The 27,451-nt window shown below is 36.1% G+C and overlaps 1 protein-coding gene across 1 annotated transcript; it reads left to right on the top strand.

Annotated features, from left to right (window-relative positions):
- Window positions 1-707: 707 nt before the first annotated feature.
- Window positions 708-27,116, top strand: CNOT2 (CCR4-NOT transcription complex, subunit 2; the record flags this gene model as incomplete). The annotated part of the gene is made up of 13 exons (XM_009702348.1): window positions 708-774; window positions 4,165-4,312; window positions 4,940-5,122; window positions 7,796-7,875; window positions 10,009-10,134; window positions 12,682-12,806; window positions 14,400-14,520; window positions 14,633-14,789; window positions 16,807-16,868; window positions 16,965-17,014; window positions 17,856-17,956; window positions 18,517-18,661; window positions 25,970-27,116. Coding segments are annotated over 13 exons (1,452 nt in total), but the record flags the coding sequence as incomplete, so codon positions are not given.
- Between the last annotated feature and the right edge of the window lie 335 nt (window positions 27,117-27,451).

Consider the following 27,451-nt stretch of genomic DNA (forward strand, 5'->3'; position numbering starts at 1 on the left):
GTCTGAAAGTTGACAAAGAAGGTTTTAATTGAAAATATTTGGTAATATGTGATGTCTCTAAAGTAGGCATAATAGAGCAGGAAAGATTACTTCTGACATTTGTACATCTTGCCTATTTGTATGGTGTATATGTGCATGAAGCTAGCTGTTAGGGCAGTACATTATAATTTTAACATTGGACTCTTACCTGAAGTTTGTATCTGTTTCTATATACCTACTGCTACCTAGTCACTCATTTCCCACCTTTTGCTATTGTAACTGATATTATGAAACTTTACACTCGCTGTTATCACGTTGAACAAGGATCGATCTGCTTGTATGATGCGTGTTTTGCAGGGGAAAAAAAGAATCCTATATCTGATTTAAATAACTGAGTATTCCTCCTTCTGTAAAGATGAATCTCTTAGCTACGAGCGCAGAAAAATTGAAAGCTTTTAGATCATCCTCTATGCTATTTGTCACAAGTAAAAGAAAGTCTCTTTTTATACATGTAAAGTCATAAATTTTTATTGACATGTGATATACTGTTACAGTTGTTACTGTGCAGATATTTTGGCGAGTTTCTAAAACTTTTGATGACTTAAAAGGAATTTTTAGTTGCTATTTTGGCTTTCTTGGCAAGACAGTATACGGTTGTAAACTTTCAGAGCAAGATAGCACAGTATCTTTGTGTCTTTAATAACATTTTATCATTCTTACATTTTTAGATGCTGGCATCACCATCAACATCAGGTCAGCTGTCTCAGTTTGGGGCAAGTTTATACGGGCAACAAAGTAAGAATTCTTTTTATTGATGATATGTTTATTTTATGCTAAATATGTTCTAGTTTCATGCTCTTTGGATAGAGAACACACATATGGCTTTATTTTCTGATGACTGTAAAAAAGACAGTATGTCTCCTTATTTGTGTGATTATTTTTTTTTAAGGTACATTTTTGCTTTGCTTAGTATGCATTTTTGCAGTGTTTAGTATGCAACATGTCATATATTGACACTGTATAGCTGTTAAATATCCAAATACAACGATCGTGTAAAGAACGTCTGTGATTTAACTGTGACTCTCTGGAGGAAAAACTAAGGAAAGTGAGCTGGGCCAAAATAAGCCTAGTTCAGAAGAATATGTAAGGAAAAGAAGGAAGTTATACCTTAAATTATAACTGATATTTCATGCTCTACAGGAGCAAATTAAATCTTGTGTACATGCTTGGCACCTCACATTTGGCAAAGAACTATGCCAGTAAGATTATTGCCCTCTGCACCACTTTTGTTTTTGTTTTTTTTCCTTTCCCATACCTTGAAGATTTTTTTCTGTATCTGCCAGTCTTGTGTACACTGTTGCAATAGGAGATCTATAGAGGAACAGTCACAGTGTGTAACACTAGCCACCTAACTTAAGGGCCACCGTTGAGAACAGAACCTCCTCATAGCTGAGGGGTGCATCCAGAAAGTGACTCAGAATATCTGAGTTAGATACGGTTACACAAGTAAAACGGGTTTGTGAACATCTCTCTTTTATCACCGTACCCTTTTGAATGTTTGCAACTTTCTTGCCAAGTGCATCTGACTCAGATTCTGAGAAAAAGTGTCTTCAGAGTACTTTAGAGAGTCTGGACATTTTTATCTGGACAAACTAAAAGCTTTGTCTGCTAGATGCATGGCCTTCACAACTTCTTCCAGCTTTCTTCAGATATTTTAAAAAATATAGTGTGGGGGGGTTTTTGGTTTTGTTTTTTTTGTTTTTTTTGTTTGTTTTGGTTTTTTTATTTGCTATCTCCGTGGCTGTTGATGAGTGACCATGTAATATAAACTGACATTTGATTATGCTGCTGAGATTTATACGAGCAGTTTCTGGCCAGTCTGAGTCACGTTTGGCCCTTGACTTTTTGGGTCCTGAATCGCACTATTCAAATTTTCAGACTTAACTGTATAAAGATATTGAAGTAGTTTATTAATTCTGGTTATCTCAGTTATTTGTTGTTAATTTTTAAGGTTGACTTTTTTCATCAACTTTGTTGTTCATTCAGTTGGTTGTGGTGCTTAGGACATAATCTCTCTAACATGGAGACGTGCATAGCTAAAAACTAGAAAGTAAATATTATCGGGGTTCACTTTCTACCAAATAATGAGAAGAAGGGGTGAGAAACTTCTGTGAAGTCAATGCTTATGATTAAAATATTTTTAGGAAAAACAAAGCTGATAATGCCTGTGTGCTTTTAGGTTGGTACCTGTTAGTCATTAAGCAAGATGGCATGTTATAGAGTTAATGTAACTTAAACTTAACTGTCGGGCAGGAAATTGGCCATTTCAGTGTTCAGCCTCCTGTATAGCCCATGCAAGTCTCTTCTCTCAGGTAAAAAAATGGAAAAATGAAGCATAAGAAAAAAAAAATAAATTTTTTTTCCTTCCTTGTGGTGAATATGTCAACTGCCCCTACCTGCCAGCCACAGGAATATGGTTGTCCTTCACTGTAACAGCCCTACTCATTAAAAATTCTAGTTTAAAGAAAGCCAGCAACAAGAAATAACCATCAGTGTAAAACTGGCTTTGCTGAAACAAATGCTTGTACAAAATTAGCCTGAATATTGTAGCCATGTGTTTCAGTGTACTGTATCTGCTTTGAAAGTGTATATATTTTTTTCTTTACCATTTTATCTTTTAAATGCCACATAATTGTTAATCAGCATGAAATACTATCTATAATATATATTTATGCTCATTGAGATTATTCTGATGCAGCAAACTGCCAAAATATTTACAGTGAACACCTTGATATAATCAGCATTTAATGAAGTCTTAGGAGGCTTGTTATAGCAAGTCACGCTGCCTCTTAATCTGAATGTATAGAGATAAATTTGAGTGTTATTGCAAACTTCTTGGATTGCAAATTGTAGGGTAGGACACAGACAGACAGCAGTTCTTGAAGTGTGAGAGCTAAATGACTGGGAGGTTTCTTCAGACCTTGTCCATGATAATAATCTGAGTGTATGCTATGTCCGTTCTTTGTGTTCTTAGTATTTAATCACGTTATACACTGGCATATTCAGCTCTTCTGCAGGGGCGATCTACCGTGAGAGAATGCTGATTCATCATAATTTTTCTTTTGTTTGGTCTGCAAAATAAGGTTTTGAGTTCTATGAGTCTACCTCAGCAGCCTTATGCCAAAGCAATGGGCAAAGGGACCGTTACCTATAGCTGTCACATTTTATATGCTAAGTTTGTTTCTATTGATATGTTGCACTAAATGACTTTTTCTTGTCTTTGAACATCGTTCTGAAACTTCATAAACACAGAAAAGCGATGTGAGAATGATAAGAAACTTCATAAAGCTTTTGGACATTTTGAGACAGGGCAGCAACTGGTTATGTTTTGCTGTTCTGAGCTAAAATAATTTCTTTTTTTACCTCACTGAAGTACTTACTTTATTCTGTCACACCCAGTTGTTTTCTGTAGAAAATACTTTCGATCACAGTATTAAAAATCTTCTGTATATCTTTAAATGCTAATAGAGGGCAGGTAAAATTCTACTTGCTTTCTTTTCTCAAAAGATTGAACTTGACTTGATCATGGGCACTGAGATTCTGTTATCAAAAAGAAGCAACTTAAACTTTACAGAGAACTGGCCTAAAGTGTTGCTTTTGATGTCCTATAAGCAATGTTATTGTTAACTAAATATTCTTAACTTCCTTTTTTTTATTGAAGGTTTGCTTAACTTTTAACAAGACAGATCAGTGTTCTAAATACTGGCCAAATATATACCAACTTATTCAGAAGTAATTAATGTATTCCTTGAGTGCAGTTACTAATTTTCTCAAAATGCTGTCTTTTTTGAGATAACTTGTAGATTTTCATGTCCTTGTCAAAAAAACCTCAAAACTGAACCCTTTCTCTACCGTATACATCTCAAAGGAAACAAAATTTTGTTAGTGACTCAAATACAGAAATTCCTCAAAGAGCCATTCTAAAGTTTAACAAACAGGGCTAAATTGGAGATAATTGGACTTCTACTATGCAAGCAAGGACTTAGTTTTTACACTGCACTTTCCTTCAGTCTTTACACTTTTTTTGTAGGTTGTCAGCATAAATTGTTTCCATCTACACCTGATGGAGAAGACTTTGTTCCTGATTGCTCTGTATCTCCACCCCTCTGAATTTTTTTTCAATAGGTGCACTAGGCCTTCCAATGAGGGGAATGAGCAACAATACCCCTCAGTTAAATCGCAGCTTATCACAAGGCACTCAGTTACCGAGCCACGTAACGCCAACAACAGGGGTACCAACAATGTCACTTCACACGCCTCCATCTCCGAGCAGGTATTTATTGATAGCCAATGTTTCTGCGATTGTGTCTTTCTGCAGAGCTCTTGGTAAATGTTCTGCATATTTTGCCTCAACTACTTTACAGTCTGATTAATTAAAAAAGAAGAAAAGTAGTTTCTGTTGACCACTGCGTGTGTTAGCGAAATAATACCGTAAAACAGTAAGGGCTTACTGTAAGACAGTATCTGAGATTTTTTTTTTTGTATGTAAAGGACAAATTGCTGGCAAGTTCTGCTTCAGAATGTAAGAGGCTGTTTTTTGATTGTTCTGGTAAATGTACAGTTAAAATTTTTATATGGATGTTGTACACCGTATAAGAATATTAAGGTAGTAGGTCTGAAGTGCTCATTAGAAAATTGCTGTAACACCTTTTCACATGCATAATACTTAAGTATTTATCTAAACCTGACCAGGGACTTGATTAGTATGTAATGGGTCATCTGGTATTTCTGAAGAAATCCAAAACTGCATTAATTAGAGAGAATAATCCAAACATCATGTATTGACGCTAAGCACAAATTAGGTTGCAACAGCTCAGAGTCCATCCTATGTTAGTAATCTAAATGAGTAACCAAATGCTATTGTACAGATTCATCTCTGTGGATGGTTTTTCTCTTTCAGAGGGATATTGCCTATGAATCCTAGGAATATGATGAACCACTCCCAGGTTGGTCAGGGCATTGGAATTCCCAGCAGGACAAACAGCATGAGCAGTTCAGGGTTAGGCAGCCCCAACAGAAGCTCTCCAAGCATAATATGTATGCCAAAGCAGCAACCCTCTCGACAACCTTTTACTGTGAACAGGTAAGGCTGTTTAGTTGGACCATCCCTGTACGGCCACGGACGTGCTTAAATGCTGCTCTGGAGATCTTAATTTTTATCCATCAGAATTAAGCTCGAAAGCTGCCTCGTGTGGTCTCGTCTCCTGGCAATAAATGTTGAAGCTGCTTTTGATATTCACACAAGCTTTTTGAGGCCTTTAAGCTAAATTCTGTTCCTGATGATTGAGTTTCTGCTGCTGCTGCTTTAAAATACGAAGTTTCTCATGTGTTCCCAAGTTTGTTTTTGAAACTTATCTTGATTTTTTTATGTATATGCATCCATTTTAAGACTATTCATCTGTGAGTTTGTAAAATAAGGCAATTTAAAAACAATAGTTATTCTGGAAGAATAGTTACCTGATTCAGACACAGTAGGGACCTAATATTTTACTACTTTAAATTCTGGAATAATACGGAGACAGTGGTTTGCCATTCGTTTAAGGATTTGGTGCTCATTTGGATGTCAAAAGCTTCTCAATCACTTCTCTTTTTGTAACTCTGGGCAAGATTCTAACATCATAAGTCATTAGACTTTAACTGTGTTTTGGTGCTGTGTTTATGCTTAGTTCATATTGATAAACTTGTAGTAAAACGTGTGTTGATTCTAATTATTTAATGTGTGTAGTCACAGCTTCATGCAGCTGACTGCTTTCCGGGCTTCATTCCACAACCCCATGATATCTATGCTCCAAGTTTTGTCCTTGTTCTCCCTTCGGGCCCTTCCTTAGGGGCTGACTCTTACATGGAGCACAAACAAGCTCATGGCAGTCAGGTGCCACCTCTAACCCGATCTAATATTTTACAAAATGGATAGAGGAAGGTGAAAACTAATGTCACAGTTATCTGAAACTTGGTCAGGCTATTTAGCTCTGTAGTTTCACACTGATACAGGCATAAAAGTGCTTTTCTCAATCACAGCAATAGAGATTTGGTAGTGGCGGTTTATGTTCTTGGAGTGTGAGAAGACTTTGCATCTTGCCTCTGATGACACAGAATTGCCTTTTCTTTCCTGTGATGTATAGTGGTAGGTAAAGGAGATGATATTTTTATATCTTAAAGTATTTTTGAAACTTGAGCATCACAAAAGGTTGAAGTAGTAATATACTTAAAAACTCTACATGCAGAGGACAATGATTTTGGAGATTGTATATCTCATTTTCAAGAAGCTACCATTTTTACAAGTTGAGAAGGAAATATCACTGAAACAATGTCAAGTTCTTATTCCACAGTTTATTAGCCTACAGTAGTATAGTAGTAGTACATATCCAATTGTTAATTGATATATTTAACAAAATTTTGAAATTATACTTGGAAAAAAAATTATGGTGACTCCTTGACAGGTGCCTGAATTTTATGACTTCCAACAAGCGTTTTCTGAGTGGTTGCCTTAGTTGGAGCAATGAAAGTTTTTAGGTCTTTGAACATAAAAAATACCTCTAAAAAAAAAGTTACATTGGTAAAACAGGTTACAAATAATTGTAGAGAAGTGTGAATTTTGTGGCATCCCTTTCTTATCCCTGAAATTCTAATTAGTTTAAAAGCAAACAAAAAGCTTCGTACATGAGAAATACTATCTGTTATCAGACTAGATGATATGCCCTCAAGATCAAGTTGTCTCCTGTTGGTGCTCTCACCAGGTCTAGAATTCACAGATGATACCAGGAATGTGTTTCTTCAGATGCATGAGATGTCAGACTTCTGGATGCCTTTCAAATACACCACCTTGGGGAAGCAAAGCAGGACAGGACCAGTCCTTTCTTGATGTCTCAATCCAAAATGAAACATTTAGGGCTATTTCAAATTGGAATGAAATGCTTCAGATTTGTAACTGAGGAAAAAGTCCATGTAGGTAAAATTTCCACAAGGAAAACGTTTGACGTTTTTATTTGCGGAAACTTCTAAAACATCAGCTTCCATCCTGTTACGGGAAAAGATGAATGTTGTGATTTCCCACAGGGCAGAAATTCAGAATTTCATTCAGCTGGGGCCTACCTTTGGGCTTCTCAACATCTCCAGCTTGCACAGAATGAAGTGGATCATTTGTGAGGGTGTCTTTCTCACCACAGTAGTCCTACTACATGATATTTAGATGTCTTTAAATATTTTTGCCTGACTGTATGAAACTTTTAATTTAGCTGGTGTCCTCGTGTGGCAGAGACCGTCCCTATGCTCGTAATAGTGCCACATGTACATGGTGATGATTACACACCATAACTGTTCAGCTTATAACTGAGTCATGACCAACTTGATCACTTCCATGATCCAGCTTCCCACCTGCAGATGAATGGATTGCAGTCTGACTTTTCACTATTGCATTTACTGCTGCTTCATTTTTCTGTGTGAAATTAATTGAGTAACCATCATGTTTGTCATTAACTTGTTGGTTAACAGATGTCTTAAGACACAGTGGCTATTAAAAACTAAGTTATTTTGAAGTCATTCCAGTTGTCTTGATTGAGCGGTGTCTGCTGCTGCTGCTCAAGAGTTTTCAGAAGTATAAAGAAAAATAATTAAAAACTGAGTTTAGGCTAGTGTAGGTTGCTTAAGCTTGAAATAATTTAAGTGTCTTAGGGTTTTTTCCCCTTAATGCCTTCCACTGGAAATTACAAAGTATGTATAGCCTTTTGTCTGACTTCCTGGATTTTTTTTTTCACAGTATGTCTGGATTTGGGATGAACAGAAATCAGGCATTTGGAATGAATAACTCCTTATCGAGTAACATTTTTAATGGAACAGGTGAGTTTACTCTGATTAATGTTGGTCTTAAATTACAGTAGAGAGATTTTTTGACCAAATAAGTCTAACTGAAAATCCTTTGTTCTGTTGCAGTGCAACTTTGTTATAATTTTCAGTTGTTCCATAGAAATGCCGCTCCAAGAGCAGTGCTATGAAACTATTACTACTTCGTAACGGTGGATTTTAATACTTTTGAAGACGAAGTGAAAGTATTCTGTAGAATACTCACTGTACATCACATGACTATAGATTATACCTAGTCAGTTAGAAATGCAAAATAGCTTATGGAATTGAAAAGAGGATCAGAGAAGAGAAGATTTAGCCATTTTCTGTGAAAAAATTATGTAGGGTGAAAACAGTGGGAAAGCATTTTTTGAAATCTCAAACTCCTTTTGAGCAGCTGGTTTATAATGTGATCCTTTCAGTCAGTTGTTTCAGTTATGATTTTTCTCTCTGAATTACTTCTTCACCTGAATTTAATGAACTAGACAGTGGAAAATATCCTTCTGCATAAGTGCCTTAGGTTTGTCCATGCTGATGTTTCAGTAGGTGTCTGTGTATATAAAGCAACTTGAGGTGCCGGTGACTTCACAGAGTGGAAGGATTTGGGCATCCCCTAGGACCTTGTGACATCTGCGTAGAGCTGCAGCTCTACCCTTGCCTATGTAGTATTTTCTGCCTCGAATCAAAAAATGTTCCCATGTAACTTGCACTGCATTGGTTCTACAGCTGCTTCAGCTTTATCGTACCTGACATCTGTGTAGAGCTGCAGCTCTACCTTGCCTATATAGTATTTTCTGCCTTGAATCAAAAAATGTTCCCATGTAACTTGCACTGCATTGGTTCTACAGCTGCTTCAGCTTTATCGTACCTTATCTAAGGACAAAAGAGCTCCTTGATGCTGCTGCTAATATGGGTTATTATCTTCTCTCAAATTTCTTCTTGATAGCTCCTTAAATTTTGAACAGGCTAGTTATCCTAGTACTGTAATTTTGATAGCGTGCCTGTATTTTACACATGCAGTCTTTAATTCAGAATGAGTAGACCTTGTTACAAAATACCGTTGACTAGCTATTGTTTAAAAACAAACCCCAAACGTCTTGGTGCTCTTTAGGCTAGTCTTGTAACACAGAGGCTGTAGTAATTTGTAATAATCAGTCAGAGTAAAAAGATCAACTTGAAGAAAGAAAATATATTCTACATTTATCATGCACATAATGAAATCATAGAATGGTTTAGTTAAAGATCATCTAGTTCCAACCCTGCTGCCATGGGTAGGGACACTTTCCAGCAGACCAGGTTGCTCAAAGCCTCATCCAGCCTGGCGTTGAACGCTTCCAGGGATGGGACATCCACAGCTTCTCTGGGCAACCTGTGCCACTGCCTCACCACCCTCACCGGGAAGAATTTCTTCCTAATATCTAATCTAAATCTTCCCTCTTCCAGTTTAAAGCCATTGCCCCTTGTCCTTTCAGTCCATGCCCTTGTCAAAAGTCCCTTCCCAGCTTGCTTTTTGGCCCCTTTAGGCACTGGAAGGCTGCTCTAAGGTCTCCTCGGAGCCTCCTCTTCTCCAGGCTGAACAATCCCAACTCTCTCACCCTGTGTTCATAGGAGAGGTGCTCCAGCCCTTGAATCACCTTTGTGGCCTCCTCTGGAATTGCTCCAGCAGGTCCATGACCTTCTTGTGTTGGAGGCCCTAGAGCTGAAGGCAGTATTGCAGGTGGGGTCTCGTGAGAGCGGAGTAGAGGAGCAGAATCCCCTCCCTCGACCTGCTGGCCATGCTTTTTTTGATGCAGCCCAGGATACGGTTGGCTTTCTGGGCTGCAAGCGCACATTGCCAGGTCATGTTGAGCTGGTCACCAATCGCCTCCTTGTTTTCCACGTACCTTAGCGTCGTTTCCAGTAGGATCTGCTCCATGATCTTGGCAGATACAGAGGTGAGACTGACTGGCCTGTAATTCCCTGTGTCTTCCTTTTTTCCCTTTTTAAAAATGGCAGTTATATTTTCCCTTTTCCAGTCAGCGAGAACTTCAGTGAGAACTTCACCAGACTTCCACAAGTAATCTTTGAGTAAATCTTTTAATCTTTGAGTAAAAAACGTAAGAGAATTTAAAATATCTGTTTTTATTGTAGATGGAAGTGAAAATGTGACAGGACTGGACCTCTCAGATTTTCCAGCACTAGCAGACAGAAACAGAAGGGAAGGAAGTGGCAATCCAACTCCATTAATAAACCCTTTAGCTGGAAGGGCACCCTATGGTAAGACTATACTTTTGAAAGCTCTTTGAATGAAATCAGTGTTTTCTTGATTCACTTTTTGCTGTCCATGAGACGATAGGTAGTCTTTTAAAAAATGCCAGACACTTGAGCTCCTAAGTCTCATTTTTAAAAATAAGTACTCAATATCTCTGTGATTGGAGATATTCCCCTCAGGCTTTTTTAAGTATTAGAACTCATCTGCTTTAGTTTGTCTGGCAATAGAGGTTGTTGGAGTTTTTGATCTGTCTAGTATGATTACTCTGAACCTGCTCACTTTAGACATTTTTTAGGCAATAGGTTGTTTTCTAATTGCATGTATACAAGAAGTATCAAAGTTTGAGTGGTAAATTTTAGAAATAATATTCAATTACTGGAGGTGTTATTATGTAAAAAGTCAGCAACTGTAAACGTACTGTATATTTTCTATGTTTATTGGTAGTACTTGCTGTAGTACTGTTCACTGCCACTCTTGTGATGAACATCAGATTTCAAAAAACAACCTGTAAGCATCAACTATTATCAGTCAGATTCCAAGTCTGTGTCTTAAATAATTCTTGCTGAACAGCTTAAAAATAATAAAAGGAAAAACTTTAAGGTGGATACAAATCTTATTATTTGGGTCTGGAAAAAATTCAGGTAAGCTTAGCGTGAGGCACAGCACTTCTTTTTTTGTTACTGCTTTAGTAGATTTTGTCATGCGTGTTGCGTCAGCTACTCTGAAAAGTTGCTTTTATAACCTGAAGGTATTTTTATGACACTTGGCAAATTTCCAACCAAAAATAATCCAGCGTTTTTCAGAGATACCTCCAACTTTAATTGGAGAGAAATAATAGATACCACATTACCAGGAGAAAGCAGCCTAATGGATTGGGCATAACCAGGGCCCTGTGCTTAAGATAGCTGTGAGAAAGAGCTAAATGAGTTACTGAAGTGCTCCTAAACACAGGGAAAAGTCCCCAAATAAAGATACTGAAAAGTCACACTGAGAGTGGAGGTCTAATACAGCTTGTGGTTTACATGAGAATTTTGTCTGTCTCTGAAAGAGAAACCATTGCGTGGAAAATTGATGGAAGGTAGGAAGGAGATCCACACAGATGTACTTCCAGTGTGGAGCTGGAGTTCAACATTCGTCAGCACTGCTGCATAAAAAAATCTTAATTGCTTCCGTGCTTACACTGTTTCCCCATTTTGGTATTAGCGTAGCTGTTCACACAACTGTGTGGTGAACCAGGAAAGAAATTTCTCTGTCTGAAGAGTTATCTTGAGCATCTGCTTAATGCTGGGGATGGGTATGGTAGCAGAAACAATCAAGAAATGGAGATATGAGATATACAGGGCACTGTCTCCAGCAACAAAAAGTGGAGAGTTTTTTTGGTGGTGGTCAAGAAAAAGAAGGTTTGAAACTGAGCGGAGACATACTTTCTTCATGCCTAGCTTATTCAGGAAAATTAGACTTCAGATAACTTTTAGATAGAATGAGAATATGCAGCAGAGTTAATTCATTATCAGTTTTATTCATCCAGTGGAATAAATTGTAATAACTCCGGATGAAAAGGGTGAACAGCAGAAACAAGATTAACTTGGGGTTTTTTTCTTAAATAAAGAAACTTTGATCTCTGACTTTGGAATACTAGAGAAAGTCATATATAGTCATCTTCTGAACCATGAATCTTCGTAAAATAGGCCCTAGACTTCCTTCTGTCTTCTATTCCTCTACTGCAGTGTTGTTTGCAACCAAATCACTGTATTACTTCTCTGTCCCTCAGCAAAGAATATTTGCCCTTGGGTGTGTGGTGTGGGGGCTTTGATTGTTTTTTTGTTTGTTTTGGGTTGGGGTTTTTTTGTTTGGTTTGTGTTTGTTGTTTTTTTTTAACTGGCATTAAAAAAAAAAGAATGTTGCTTTTCAGTAGTTGGAATCCATGTTCCAATGTGACTGGCCTACTTTTTTTAAATTAGGGTCAGAGCACTGAGAGTTGCAGGCTAAATGCTTTCAGTTTTCATACTGAAAGTAGGAGTCGTTCTTATGTCACAGGCAAGTATTTTATTGGTGATATGTTCTGTTGCAAGTTAGCTGGGCATCCTTTAAGAATACGTGCTTCTAAAGAGATTATGCTAAGAAATTCTTCATGCAATTAGGGGATGGAGGAAAAGTGTATTATAATCCTAAAAGCAGTACATCCTTCCTTCATCAGTGGATTTCCTTAAATACCGCTTTAATAATGCCTGTAAAGATGATTTGATTATTTAGATGTGCAAAACAGGTGCTGTTCCTGGTAAAAGTACTGGGCTTCATTCTTAAAGCAATGGATGTGTCTATGAATTTAACCCAGAGTGTTTCTCAGCTCACACTTAAATAAGAGGCTTTAGTCTAATATGTGTGGATGTTTTAAATGAATATGCTTTGTTTTGGTTTTACCTGGTTTTTTGAAAGTGATTACTGCTGTATAGCTTGCACATAATGAAAATGGACAGTAAGCAAGATCAACAGCAGAAAATTCTTTACTTAGCAGTAGTTTAATGTTATTCCTGCTTTCATTTTGATGATAGTTGGAATGGTAACAAAACCAGCAAGTGAGCAGTCCCAGGACTTTTCAATACACAATGAAGATTTTCCAGCATTACCAGGCTCCAGCTACAAAGACCCAACATCGAGTAATGATGACAATAAATCTGTAAGTAAGCCTTATCTTCTTTTATTTTGAGTGTTCATACTTGGTTTGATGATCATATTTTAAAATGTGCAGTGACTATATTTGTAATGCAAGATTTTCAAATTTACCCCTCTAAATTAACAAGAAATTTTGCATAAGCAGCATTTCATATATAACTGTGTAAATGGAATTTCTCAGGAAGTTTTTTGGTCCCCACAGTGACTGTGGCCTTGCTTTCTTAATTTCATATGACTTGTGTATATCCTTTTGTATTTTGGGGAGGGGCCAGGGAGGAACTTGCAAGAACACTTCAAAATTTATTTTTGAGAATTGATATGTATTTTTCAGGATTTGCAATTCATAATATCTTTTTCTACCAATTCAAGCTCATTTTTTGCTGTTGCTGCCTCTTATCAGTAGTAGTTATTTACACATTATAACATCTTTCTTCAAAGCTGTCCAATCCTTTAAAAGTTAGGTGGTACAATATCACTTCAAGGTAAAATTCTTGATGGGGAAATGAAGTCACAGGGAACAAGCTCTTTTAATAGAGACCATTGCATTTCATGAGTATATTGTAGACTAGTGGGTTACATTGTATCTTAAGTATAGTTGTAATTGTTATGTGTTAGCTCTGTAGCTTAGATCATAAGATTATGCGGTTTTTTCTTTGCTTACTCTGAAAGATTTGTAATAAAAATTGCTTTTTTATTACGAATGAAAATAGAATTTGGATGGCAGAGAACAGTTTTTTACAGTATTTGGCAAAATATTCTAGTTTCTGATTGTTTTATTGCTTATAATTCAAAAAAATATGTTAATTAGGGTGGCCTAAATACTGATGAGTAAGTAGTAGATGTGATTACAAACATGTAAAATCTGAAAAACGCAACTGTAACTGTTCAAAAACGGGACAGGGGGAAGCCTAGCCCTCAGATGTTGTGGCCAGGTTTATCGTGTGGAAAATGTTCTGATACAGTAGTGTTGAATACAGTAAGGAAGGAGGGAGTAAATGTAATTACATTGTGTTACTGCAGACTTCTTTTAAGGAATAAGAGAGTAAGAAATAATGGTTATGGATTGTCTCTTGTGTCAGTATATGATCTCCTGGAGCACAATCGCAGTTTTCTTGCCAGATGTAGTGTTTACATCTCTTTCCTGATAGTTGCAAATATACCAACTGCATGTTGCTTGCACCTGAAATTGGCTTGAGTTGTTATCTGTTGCTGTGTCGTGGAATGTTATGCAGGAGCAAGACTGTATGGAAAAAATATATGATGTGATGAGTCCAAAATATCCTCTAGTCACAGCCAGTTGGGATATCCATGGTGTATTCAAACTCAGATGTAAAATATTTCCTTATCCTTTTAGACTGCAAGCTGTTGGCTCATTAATAGTTCTTACTGTATGACAGGTATACTTTAGGAAATGGTAAATATTACATAAGGTTTGTGAACAGAACTCAAGAGCTTCAGCTTGGTTCCATTTTAGTGTCTAATTAATTAGAGTGACTTGACATACTGGTTTAGAGTGCTTGACTGAAAGATATGGTCAGCAAGTTTTTCCATTTTGGTTTGTTTCCATCATACTAACTCTGCAAATTATTCTTAATAGAATTTGAGTACATCAGGCAAAACATCATCCAGCACAGATGGGCCCAAGTTTCCTGGAGATAAAAGTTCAACTACGCAAAACAACAACCAGCAGAAAAAAGGGATCCAGGTGTTACCTGATGGTATGTGTCATTCCACTTTTTCTTCTTTAAAATTTTTGGCAGTCATTTAGATCACCTTGTTGATTCCTCCACTTCTTGAAAGGAGAAAATTAATTTTTTTCTTCTTGCCCAGGTCGGGTTACCAACATTCCTCAAGGGATGGTGACGGACCAGTTTGGAATGATTGGCTTGTTAACATTCATCAGGGCAGCAGAGACAGATCCAGGAATGGTACATCTTGCGTTAGGAAGTGATTTAACAACACTAGGTCTCAATCTCAACTCTCCTGAGTAAGTTTCTGATTTTTTAGTACTATCTTCAGTTTTGGTTTTATTATGCTGTCATTTGTAATATGCTCACTTAGCTCACACGACTGTCAAACCCACAAGATATTTTGCCAAATAAAAATTGAAAATGTAATGACAGTAAACTAGAATTTTCATCAACAAGAGAATTGTGCTTCAAGGCATACTGAGATCTTTTTATGCAAACTTTCAATAAACCTAGTGGCTTTGCTTATTCTCCCAACTTCTTTACTAAGTTCTTCAAGGAATTGAAAGTGTAATGTTAAAAAAATTCATGTATGTGCTATTTTTCAAATAATAATATTCTTTGAGGGTATCTACACTTAACTCTCAGCAGTTTGGGGGGTAAATTCGATTTATAGTAGCGTAATAATGAACAGATCATCTGCAGTGTTGCCCTACACCAAAGATTAATTTAAATGAAAAGGTAGTTTTATAGTTCTAGTAATTCACTTCACCTAAGTTTAGTCACCTAGGCTGTAGAGGCAGTGGGGAGAAAAGCAGTTAGCGACTGCACTAATGGTAAGATAAGAGCTTAAGATAGGTGAGATGAATCACCAGCCCGGAGTGCCTCCCTTTCTCCACTAGTTACAGAAGGAACCTAGATCAGTTCAGACGAAAACAATACCTTCTAAGTGGCTGTAGTTGTGAGAGAAATATAATTTCCAGTACTCTTGACTTTCAGCTGAGAATCTCCCATCATTTTGTTTCAGCAGGGATTTACATAGTGTTAGCCTTATTGACAGAGTAAGATATATGTTTTACGGTTTGCATATAATATATTAACAAAACAAAGACCAAACAGCATACGCATGGACAGATTCCATGTTTCACAAGTTTATACGGAGCTGCATATTATCAGGGAAGACTGATGAATGTGATGAGAGGGGAAAGCACAGGAAAAATGGCTCCTGATTTTTCTGTCTTAAAATAATTGGCATTAATTTGCATATTTCTTTCTAAAGATGTAATGTTTTAGAAATTACCGCTTCCAGAAATTCTTTCTGTAGAGCTTGCATCAAACTTAGTCAAAGTTTTTGCTGACAGTAAGATTAGACTAGAGTAAGATTGACACTACTTGATCAGTGTAGTTTTGGGCATGTATAGCTCAGCTGGCAGTTGGTTGTCTTCAGGTAATTTGGTAGGTTTCCGATATTTTTTTTTTTAATAGTAATCAATAGGCCTTTGACAGGAAGAAAGCAAGGATTTCATAGGGTGTACCATACTGAAGTTTCATTTAAAAACTTGCCATAATAGCGTGCTGTCATGGATAATTAAAAGCAAGCTGTAGCTACCTGCCAAAAGTACATTTTGCTCAGTCCTTTTTTTTACTTCTTTACCTGTTTATTAGAAGACTTCTTCCAGCAGTACATCAGACATTGCAGAGTTGGAAGGTTCATGGTTTTCTCTTTATTAAACTAATGACTCAAATTTTTTTTAATATGTTAGCAAAATCTGTATGAAAGAAAAATATTAAATCATAATAAACTTATATTCACATTATGCTGTGTTTCAGTTTATTTGTCATCACTGAAATTTAGAAGAAGAGTAAAATCTTTACTGGTTAGTTTAAAAAAATAAATGAATAAATTTGCCAGTATAAGCTTTTCCTCCTCTTTTAAATCATAGGCTAATAAATCAGAACTTGTGGCAACTGTTCCTATGCAAATTGAAACCCTGTGTAAAATTGGGTCCTTGAAAGGGGTTGGGATCCCTGGCACTTGAGTTGAAGGAGTGGTAGATTAAAAAGGAAATCTTGACCCAGCAGATTCCCCTGGCAGTTTAAATGCAATCTTACTCTGCATATTAAAAAGAAAATGAATAGATGTAACTGTTTCAGGAAAGAGGGCTGAAAATTTCCTTTTCTCCCTCTTTCTCACCCCAGCTAGTGATTTTGGTTGTGTGGTATGGTTTTTAGGTTTGTGAGGTTGGTTATGGAATTTTTTTGGTTGGTTGGATTGGGTTTTGTTTTTAATTTTGGTAAATTTGTGCTTTTCTTCAGAAATCTTTATCCCAAATTTGCATCACCCTGGGCATCATCACCTTGTCGACCTCAAGACATAGGTAAGAGAGAAATAGCTATTTAATTCAATATTAATATTTGCAAATTATATTCATTTACATGTCTTAATAGTTGCATCAATTCCGATTCTTTTTTAGACTTCCATGTTCCATCTGAATACTTAACTAACATTCACATTAGGGATAAGGTGAGTATATGTGTGTGTGCGTGTTTTTTTGTGAATTTATTACCAGTAATTTTCTAAATTTTCTTTCAGATAGGTAAGGTTCAAAATCAGTGCGTTTTATGGATGTCCTCAATCTTTTTAGGAACAGTGGTGCGTTAACCGGCTAATTGGACACATCATGCACCTTTTCCACCTTAGGAAAAGAAAGGAAAGACAAAACAGAATGGGCATGGTTAGCAGAAGAGCACATTATGTTTTTAAGAGTTTGCCTTTCGTGCAAAGCAGAAGTTTCTTATAGGCCATATACTGTAATATTCAAATGCCATATTAAATTGAGATATTTCTTCTTGAGATAAGCTCAGAATTGTGGTTCAAGATATTCTCACATTTATCTATTTCATTCCATATCTACATGAATAGGGATTTTTTTGTTAGATATATTTTCTTTCAACTATTGTAGTTCTGTAAGAGGGACTGTTGAGAAATATTGTAAGAAATTGTAGTAATGTTACTTAATAGAGTGTGAAGTGAGCAAATACATGTAAATGTTGGGGTTTTTGGTATTTTTTTTAATTAAAAAAGGCAGATACACGGGTACAGGGAGAAAATTCTGTCTTGCTGATTTGTTACTTCTGCTTTATTTTTCTATTGTGTCCTTTAAGTTGGAAAGGTTAACCATAAGTGAAGAAAAATTGATTGGTTTAGTGATTATTACTCTTGTTATATTACGTGTATCATTTGCAACACACTTAGGATGGAAGCACATTCTGGATGTATCCTTGTGTTATTTAAGTGGGATAGTATGTCTTAAAACATTTATCTATTGTGATTTTTCATCGTCATTTTCTTCAATCTTTTGCAGCTGGCTGCAATAAAACTTGGCCGATATGGAGAAGATCTCCTGTTTTATCTCTATTACATGAATGGAGGAGATGTATTACAGCTATTAGCAGCAGTAGAGCTGTACGTTCAAACTATTTTGTCAGTCTTATATGATTTAATCTATTGCAGTAATGAATTAGTAGATGTTAAAAAGAAAACTTCAACAAGTTAGACATTGAAAACAGAAGCTTAGTCAATCTAAAGCTGGAAACCTTTTTTTAAATACCTCCTCCAACCTTGGTTCGATTTTGCACTTTTTTTTTTTTAATTCATATAGTGGAAATCAAGTCTGTCTCATGAATTTTGTGTTATGAAGCACTGTGAAAAAGTGGCAGGTGCCAGTCGTTAGATAACTTAGATGTTTAATATCTGCAACAAAATGAAAAACAGTAAATAATCATAAAAAGAGTTTGTTGTTTGAATCCACCAGACTTCTTAAAGTTTCATATGTGATTAGTTTGATGTGTAATAATTGTATGGAAGAGGTATGAGATTGCAGGTATAGTGCTGTCTTAGAAATTTTGTTTTGGTTTTGAATGCATTGTACAGTTTTGATTGAAACCCTTCAAAATTTAGTTCATTAAGTCAAATTCAGATAGCTAACACTAAAATTTATTTTTCCTTCCTGTTAAAAATGAAAGATTTAACCGGGATTGGAGATACCACAAAGAAGAACGAGTATGGATCACCAGGGCACCCGGCATGGAGCCAACAATGAAAACCAATACGTACGAGAGGGGAACATATTACTTCTTTGACTGTCTTAACTGGAGGAAAGTAGCTAAGGTATCTCTTTTCCGTTGTGCAGATTTTTTAAGTCTGTCAAGCATGTATTATTAGAAGACAAAAGGAAAACGCAGCCTCCTCCCCAAAAATTTCAAACTTTTTAACCTCCTGTTGTTTAAGTTCATTATCTTAATTTCTGATGTGTGAGGGAATAAAGATTGTCTAAAACACTGGCTTGCTTGTGGAAGAGGAGGAGCTGTTTCTTTATTTCATGTTTTCTTTGGGAGTTACAAGGACGTAGAACTTCTGAGTTGTGTTAAAATCAAAAGCTTTTTTTTTCAAGTACAGAATTACAGAATGGAAAATATTATTTGACACTTTAGAAATTGTGCTTGCAAATATTTTATTATTTTGCTTTAGAAAATTAAATGGGGAGCTACCACATCTTTGGTTTTAAAATGAGGGTGGAATGGGTGGGGGGAGTAGTTTTTTTGTTTTTTCAGGTACTGTCTCTCCTTGAGCATACTGCTGGACTTTCATGCTCTGTTGTTTGAATATCAGAGTACTTTGAAATAATTCACTTCTTTTAGGGAGGAGGCATATTTTCATGATGATTATTTTCTGTATTCTAGGCCAAGAGGCATTAAAAAAGTCAGAAAGTTACAGTCTCTTCCCTTCCCACTTCTCATAATCTGTTTGTTCCTTTCTGTCCATGAATACTATCAGTAATGTTTGCCCTTTACTTGTTAGCTGAAGAAATTTATAGAATTGTGCTTCATTTCTTCCACCCTCCCTCAAAGATAATTAGTTTTCAGTATCTTCCATCTTTTAAGACCATCCAACTTCCAGTTCCAGCTTCCAGCTTTTAAAACCATATTGTATGATGTCTTTTGCTGGCTGGATCGTGATTTCCCTTCCCCACTAAAGCAAAGATTTTTCTAATGTAGGTATGTTGCAAAACACTATTCGAGTAATCAGGAGTGCCAACATTCACTAACCTGGCAAGAGGTGTGCTCTCTTGAAAATAGCCTGCCCTACAAGGGAATGCATTCACCTTTAGCTGGAACTGAAAAAGATTAATTTGCAGTATACGTGCAACCATTACACCTACCTAGAGTCTGTTTGAGTTAAATAGTTTGTCAGGAATTTCATTCCCCACTTAAGTTTGGTTATATGTGATTTTATGGATGTGGCATGATTTTGCTTCAAATTTTAACTGACATGCTGGATTCATCAATGGAAGAGCAAACATGAAACTTCTGTATCAGACCTTCTGTAGATACGGTATCTCACTCTCGCTTTTCTCCAAAAAACACTTAGCAGATCAGACCAGATTAATCTTAAAGCCTTGGACTTAACAGGTCTAATTCCAGCATGTTGGAACTATGTTTTGTGGTTCCACATGCTTAGGTATTTCATTTAATCGGAAATCTTTTCACCTGGAGCCTAACTTAGGAATTGTTTACTGAAAAGGCATTTCATTTCTGTGAGCAGGCTTCATCTATACACTTGGAGGTGATTAAATATTGCATTAAATAGTTACATGTCTGTTGATGTGTTTTTAACTGTCAGCTTTAAATTAAAGGGAATAAAGTTCGGTGTTCTCCCCTCTGTGAAATGCATTACATTTCTTCCTAGCCAGTATATTGAAGTTTGACATCATCTAGAGATTAACTAGATATAATGTTCTTTTGTATTTATTCCCATCTCCCCCCAGTAAATTTGCTTAGTCTGTGGAAGCTCCCCTCAGAAATTAACATTTTAATTGCCCCAAATGATATGGGAGGCTCTTCAGTCCATTTGCATGCGTGAGTCATTGCCTCTGCTGCCTTTCTTGTGACCGTAGGAAAACCAAGATTTGGTAACGAAAGGTTTTAATGCCAAGCCCATCTTGTATGGGGTTTTGTAAGCACAAGGTAATTCCAAAACTTTTAAGCAAAAACATCGCTCCCCTCAAAAGAAAACCAAAACAAAGGGGGTTTTAATTTCTACTTGAATTATTTATTTGTTGCTTGGTATACCTTCTTAGGTTTCCCAAGACACTGTTTAAAGCTATTTTATTATTATGTAAGATCATCAGAGGGGAAGTAATTACCTTTTGAAAGGATAGATTTCTTCTTTGGAGTCAACTGAATATGTTCTGTTTATTTATGAGCAATAAGAACCTCATGTAGGTTCATATATCACTGGAATTGAATTTTTACCCTATGGGGAAACAAAACATTTCTTTTACTAGGAGAAAGTGTATAAGCACCCATTGTATAAGGGTAGTAACCTCTTTAGTGTCTCTTCTTTTTCTACCCATAGTAAATGTATGAAGTTGCTACTTAATGCTTAAGCGTTACTTTTGAAGACAGCATTATCTCTATTTGGAGTCCTGAGTGTTGTACTGAAATTGAGCATCCAGTGCTTGTGTTGTTAATTAGCACACTACATCCTTCCTCTTTTAAAGACTAGAGCTGACTTCATCTATTGGGCGTTCCTGGAGCTAACTGCGGTGAAGGGGAGATGTTCTCACTGCTGTTCTCGGAATGATTTTACCCAAGATCTATACAGATTCTCTTCCTTTACTTTGCATACTGAAAATAATAGTAATTCCCCCAACCTTAAGAAGGAATTGATAACTAGTAAGGAGAGGGATAGTATTTTCTAAATTTTTGCACCTGAGCAGTAAGTTAACAGGAAACATGATCGCCCCTCACAGTGTCCATAGGAAGAGATAATATCTTTTCTTTTCGGTTGTGTATTTCTTAATGTAAAAATTGGAACTGGAATATTATTTTGAAATTTTTATTTAAGTTTAGTTTGGTGCAGAATACAGCAGGCGAGTTGAGTGCTGATCACGGGAAGCTAGGGAAGGATTTTGGGAAAAATTACTATTTTGTAACATGGAAAAGGAATCACTTGCTAGAAATAAAATTCTGTTATGTTTCCATCTATGATAAATGAATATGAACTTAGATGTATGTCAGGTGTGTTCTTGGCATTGCATGGTAATGTTGTTACCTCTGATATTAATTTCTGGAGTTGACATTTCCTTGAAGGAAGACTAACATAGACTTACAATAACAAGAGTGGCAGTATTTGATAACTCCACATTGCTTGGAATGCAAAGAAAAGTATGGCCAAGTAATTTTTTCTAACAGACACAGAAATATTAACTAATGTTTCAGGAAACTAAGAATATAAGAAGTAGGAAAAAAAGAAATAATTTTGATAAATTGCAGTCTCTGACTATAACTGCTACATGAGTGAGTGCTGGGAATGTCAGTTCCTTAGAAGGCCACAATAGTAATTGCTGCTTAACAGTTTCATTAGTCCTTTTTTGAAGCAGTCAGACAAGAATCATTTCTGGTAAATTGCTGTCTCTTATATGTACAAATTCAACTGTTTTTCAAGGTGCTTTATAAATTTGTCTGTTGTTTTAGTGTATGTGCTCAAATACAAGGCAGCACATATTTTAATGTGTTGTGCTTTGCAGACAAGGTGCATTATGAACTTATGCATTTATTGTACCTATCTTAAATTGTACTGCATTACAATAGATACAGTGAAATATAACTGTTTACTTTGGATAATATTACTAAATCTTAAGACTAAGTTTGTAAAAACACACACCAGATGTGCTTTAACAGGTTTTTTTGATAGTGTCCTAGATTGGTTTTGACAAAGCCCAGTAGACTGAAAAACTTCTTTCAAGAAAACATCAAATAAATATATTTACCTTTTTTATTAAGCTTCAGGATCTATTTTTATATTCCTAATAGGTAATAGACTGAAGAAGGAAATACAGCAAAACAGCTGAGTAAGGAGACAATTCCTAAACTGTTAGGAAATAAAATCAATTTAATTCAATGTTGATACATGGTAGTAAATAGTGAAAAAATGTGAATGACAATAAACTTCAAATTCAGCTTAAATGCAAAACAAAATGTGGGAAAATGCTGATTACAGATATGTCTATATATATGGTGTTTCATCCTAGGGGATATAGAAAGTGCAGTGTGGTTACAGACACTTTTGATTTTTCATTGAGGATTTGGCTATATAGTTCGTTGCTGTTGAGGAGACATGAGAGAGGAGGGGAGGTAGATATGATGCCAAAAATGCTTTCTACAATTGCACATTTACTGAAATCCTGATTTAAATTGTCTGAAGTAAACTGTCTGGAATTTCTCCTTTGAAAAGTAAGGAGAATCAATCCCATTTGAGGAAGAAGATTATAAACCCCTTTGATTTTGTAGTTAGAAAACATGGAATTCTTTATGGGAGAGAAGGTTAAATTTCCAGGTGTTTATTTGCTTGTAAGCATTGCTGCTTATATTAAATTACTCCGTGTCCTTTTAAGATCAATATTAGTTGAAATACTTTTATAATTGCTAGAAAGTTAAATTTATTCTTCTAATAGACATGTGCCATAGCATTTTAATTCAGCCACTAATTTAAATTTGGGTCTTTGCATCTGTCTTTAAGCCAGTATAAATGCTGCTTTTTTGGTCCCATTTGCGTTTTTTGAGCTAGCCATGGGACTTCTACCATCTCCTTTGATGGGCTTAACACAGTCCAGAATATTTTGTCCTCAGGACACTTCCTATTCTGCTAGCTTTTGGTTTTGTTTTACTCTATTAATGCTATGAATTACCTTAAGCAATTCTCTTCTGTCTTTAGTATTCTTACCGATTATTGTTTGTACATGTGCAGGCTGATGTAACTTTACCATCAAAACAAGGTTTCAGGATGTCATGATTGATTTCTTTGCATAGGACAATTTGTTTAGTGTCGCACATGTGCTGTGAGTTTCCACACACATTTAGTATTCATTATTCTTGGTTAATAAAAGGTATTTAATTTTTAATAATTACTTCCATGTGGAAAATAAAACAATTTAACAGATGTTTGTCAATGGATAAATGGCATTTTTTTTACATTTTATTTTTATCTGTTTATATTCAAAAATAGCAGTGCTACTGTTCACATCCTAAACCACAGTGGCCCCTGGAATCAAAAGCAAAAACATAAAATATGCCTGTAATGCAAGTATTTTTCTATATGTAATAAATAATTGCCGTTTAGTTTTAAAAAAATATTTGGTTAATGAGTTCTTTTTTTGATATTGTCAGATATAACTTTAGATGTTCTTAAACACTACTGGATATTGGACTTGAGCATTGCTGACACTGGGGTGCAAATCAAAAAGGCTGTTATAAGCCTGTTTATTTTAAAGGTCGATGACAATTTGAAATATGAACCCACTTCTAATGAAAAGGAATTGTATTCGTTCTTCTAAATGAGGCACACCAAGGCACACAAAGGACTACTCAAGCTACTGAGCATTTCTTTAAGATACAGACCTTGCTTGCAGCTACAACTGCCCATACAGACGCACAACCACCTCAAGTTTGGAAAGCCCTTTTTAGGCTACTGATACTGTCTTACCAATTTAAGTAACCATTTTCCATGGGTAATTTTGAAGGCATTTCAGAGCGTGTGGAGGTTCAGGTACCTGATTAAAGCTGACGATAGATTGATAGTGATCGGCAGACCGTTCCATCATTATGTGCAAAATGGAAACTTTGAAAGCCATGGAGAGAGAGATGTTTGAGTGGTATTTTTTTTCTATTACAGAATGACTTCAGAATTACTGAAGATCCACACAAACAAAACCACTATCAGCACTTTTTTAGGTTATATATGCAAATGAAACAAACCTACCACCAAAATAAAAAAAAAAACAACTAACTAAAAAAACCCTTGATTGGAGTAGAGAGTGGGGAACCAGAAATGAAGCAGATGTGCAGCACTTCAGTGCAGATAGCTGTAACCTCACATAGGTTTTGCTAGGATTTTCCAGGTTTAGGGACAGTATTCTCTGGGGGATACAGACTTAGTGAACGCTTAACCTTTTCTCCTACTTTGTTGCCTTACCATGCTGAATGTTCTTTCTATGCTAAATGGACCTTATTTTGCCTTAAAGAAAAGAGGTCTTGAGAGTTGGATTTCTTAGATTTTATTTCTAGTCTTGCATTGTTTGGTCTTTAGTTTGACTGCCTGTAAGAACTGAAATAGTATAATATTTAATCACTTCAGGAAGTTTTCTAAATTAATCTATTCACTACTCTTGGTTTTGTCTGTATGTAAAAATAGTGGGGTAAGTTTGCTCTGCAGATATGGGTGATGTTCTGCTGAGGTTCTCCACCGAGTTAGGCAAAATAAATTACTCTGTGTGTCCAATGTAGCTGTTGTTGAATTACCAAGAAGTACCCTTAAAAAACAGTTCTGAAACTGTTTCTTGAATGAAGATAAAATGGAGATGAGACATAAACTGCTGAAAGGATCTGAAATAGATAAGATTTAAGTAAGTCCTTGTACATTTTTGAATGAATGAAGTAACAAACACCAAATGTCAAAGTGCACCGATTAGGGTTGTGTGCACAAATTAAGGTCACAGGGAAGGAATCTGCTTTTTTTTACTGTAATGATCAGGATGCTTTTAGACATCGAAGGTGGTTACAATCTAGTGTGTGGAAGCTGCTGTAGTCAGAATAAGAATTCCTACTGGATCACTGAAATGTTTTACAATTATGCAAACCAGATGCCCTCAAATAAAAGTCAGGTGCTTCTGCTGCTGAGACAAAAAAGCTGCCTATTTATGAACCAGTAGCTTGTGTGGCATCTGAGTACATGGGCAAAGACTTTTATTCTGTGTGGTGACTTACAAAACACTGAGAGACTTTCTCATAGAAGACGGTGGCAATGTGTGATATAGGAGCAAGGAGCTCAGGATGCACAGGAGGGTTGGGTGAGTCTGAAGCTTAAATCTGAGTATGAAACGTGGAATATTTTGTTAAATTCTGACTTAACTAGGTCTCAGTACTTTGTCTCTAGCATTTTAGATAGTGTTCCCCAAGGAGAAACCTAGCTAGTTTAACTTACAAGTGGGCCTGGTAGTATGCAACAAAATATCCCCAAACTTCAGGTCATCCAAAAGCAGTCTCTGTACGTCTGACATCTTGAAAGACAGAAGCTTTTATTCATAATTCAACTCATGCCATGACTGTGTATTTATGTTTGTTGTGTGCGTATATAAAATTGTTTGAGATGGTAACTAGGGTTCTGAGAGTAATGTAGCATTATAAAGGAGAACCTACATGTTGCAGGTGTAATGGCTTAGGATATTGACTTTTTTCTACTTAAAATATAGAATCCAAGATAGCAAAATCATGTGTTTCTGCCTTAAGATAAGTTAAGACTTGATCTGTTCTATATTTGTGCTTTTTAAGTATGACTGGTAGGAAAATCAGGTCTCGACAGGTAAATGGTGCATTGTTTTATTTGGTTTTGTTTTTGTTTATTTTATTTTAAATGTAGGAGTTCCATCTGGAATATGACAAATTAGAAGAAAGGCCTCATCTGCCATCAACCTTCAACTACAACCCTGCTCAGCAAGCCTTCTAAAGACTTCCCTTTTCTTGGGGTATGGCTGTCTCAGCACAATACTCAACATAACTGCAGAACTGATGTGGCTCAGGCATCCTGGTTTTAATTCCTTGAGGATCTGGCAATTGGCTCATGCGAAGGGTCACCATTTGAGGTCCTGCCTTACTAATTATGTGCTGCCCAACAACTAAATTTGTAATTGTTTTTCTTTAGTTTGAGCAGGGTCTGAATTTTTGTTCTTGTTTTACTTTTTGCCAGCAGACAAGCTTGGGTCTGTAAAGACAAGCGAGTACACTGACAAAAGTTTACCACTTAGTTTTCCAAAATGTAAAAACAAAAAAAAAAAGAAAAAAGACAAAAAATTAGACAACAAAATTTGCATTGTTCATTGTAGCACTATTGGTAATAAAAAATGTTTGTGCATTTTTATGTGAAGATCCTTCTCGTATTTCATTTGGAAAGATGAGCAAGGTTTGCTTCCTTCATTTTACTTCCCCTTCTGTTTTTGAAAGGCAGTTTTCGCCAAGCTTAATGCAAGAATATCTGACTGTTTAGAAGAAAGATATTGCCACAGTCTCTGGTTAGTTTCCAGAGTTGTGTATTACTGAGCTTCATCTTTCCAGAATGAGCAAAACACTGTCCAGTCTTTGTTACGATTTTGTAATAAATGTGTACATTTTTTTTAAATTTTTGGACATCACATGAATAAAGGTATGTATGTACGAATGTGTATATATTATATATATGACATCTATTTTGGAAAATGTTTGCCCTGCTGTACCTCATTTTTAGGAGGTGTGCATGGATGCAATATATGAAAACGGGACATTCTGGAACTGCTGGTCAGGGGACTACTTTGTCGCCCTGTGCACTAAAGGGCCAGATTTTCAGCAGCCAAGGACATCCATACCCAAGTGAATGTGATGGGACTTCAAGAAGTGAACTGAGACAATTCACTCTGGCTGTTTGAACAGCAGCGTTTCATAGGAAGAGAAAAAAAAAAAAAAGATCAATCTTGTATTTTCTGACCACATAAAGGCTTCTTCTCTTTGTAATAAAGTAGAAAAGCTCTCCTCACTGCAGTGTTGACTTTGATTTGAGATTGTGAAATTATTTCTTCAACAATGAAAAATGGAAAAAAAAAAGTTGAAGTATTAAAACTATCAAGCTGTACAGTGGTTAAGACACTTGAAGAGTCTTTTTGCTGCTGACAAGTAAATTTATGAGAGAGTTTTATATTCTTTTCCACAGTAAAGTTTCCTCAGCCACAAAAGCGTGGTTAACCTTGGTTTCAGATCCCTTCTCTATGATAAGCAAATAACAAATCATTTTTAGAAAGGTGGGTGAGTAACGTTTCAAATGAGAGAAAGATGCTTCAAGAATTCATCACAGAAGGAACACTTGGAAGAAGCT

The sequence above is a fragment of the Cariama cristata genome, unplaced genomic scaffold (assembly GCF_000690535.1).
Source record: "Cariama cristata isolate BGI_N322 unplaced genomic scaffold, ASM69053v1 scaffold3976, whole genome shotgun sequence".
In the NCBI taxonomy this organism is placed as follows: Eukaryota; Metazoa; Chordata; class Aves; order Cariamiformes; family Cariamidae; genus Cariama; species Cariama cristata.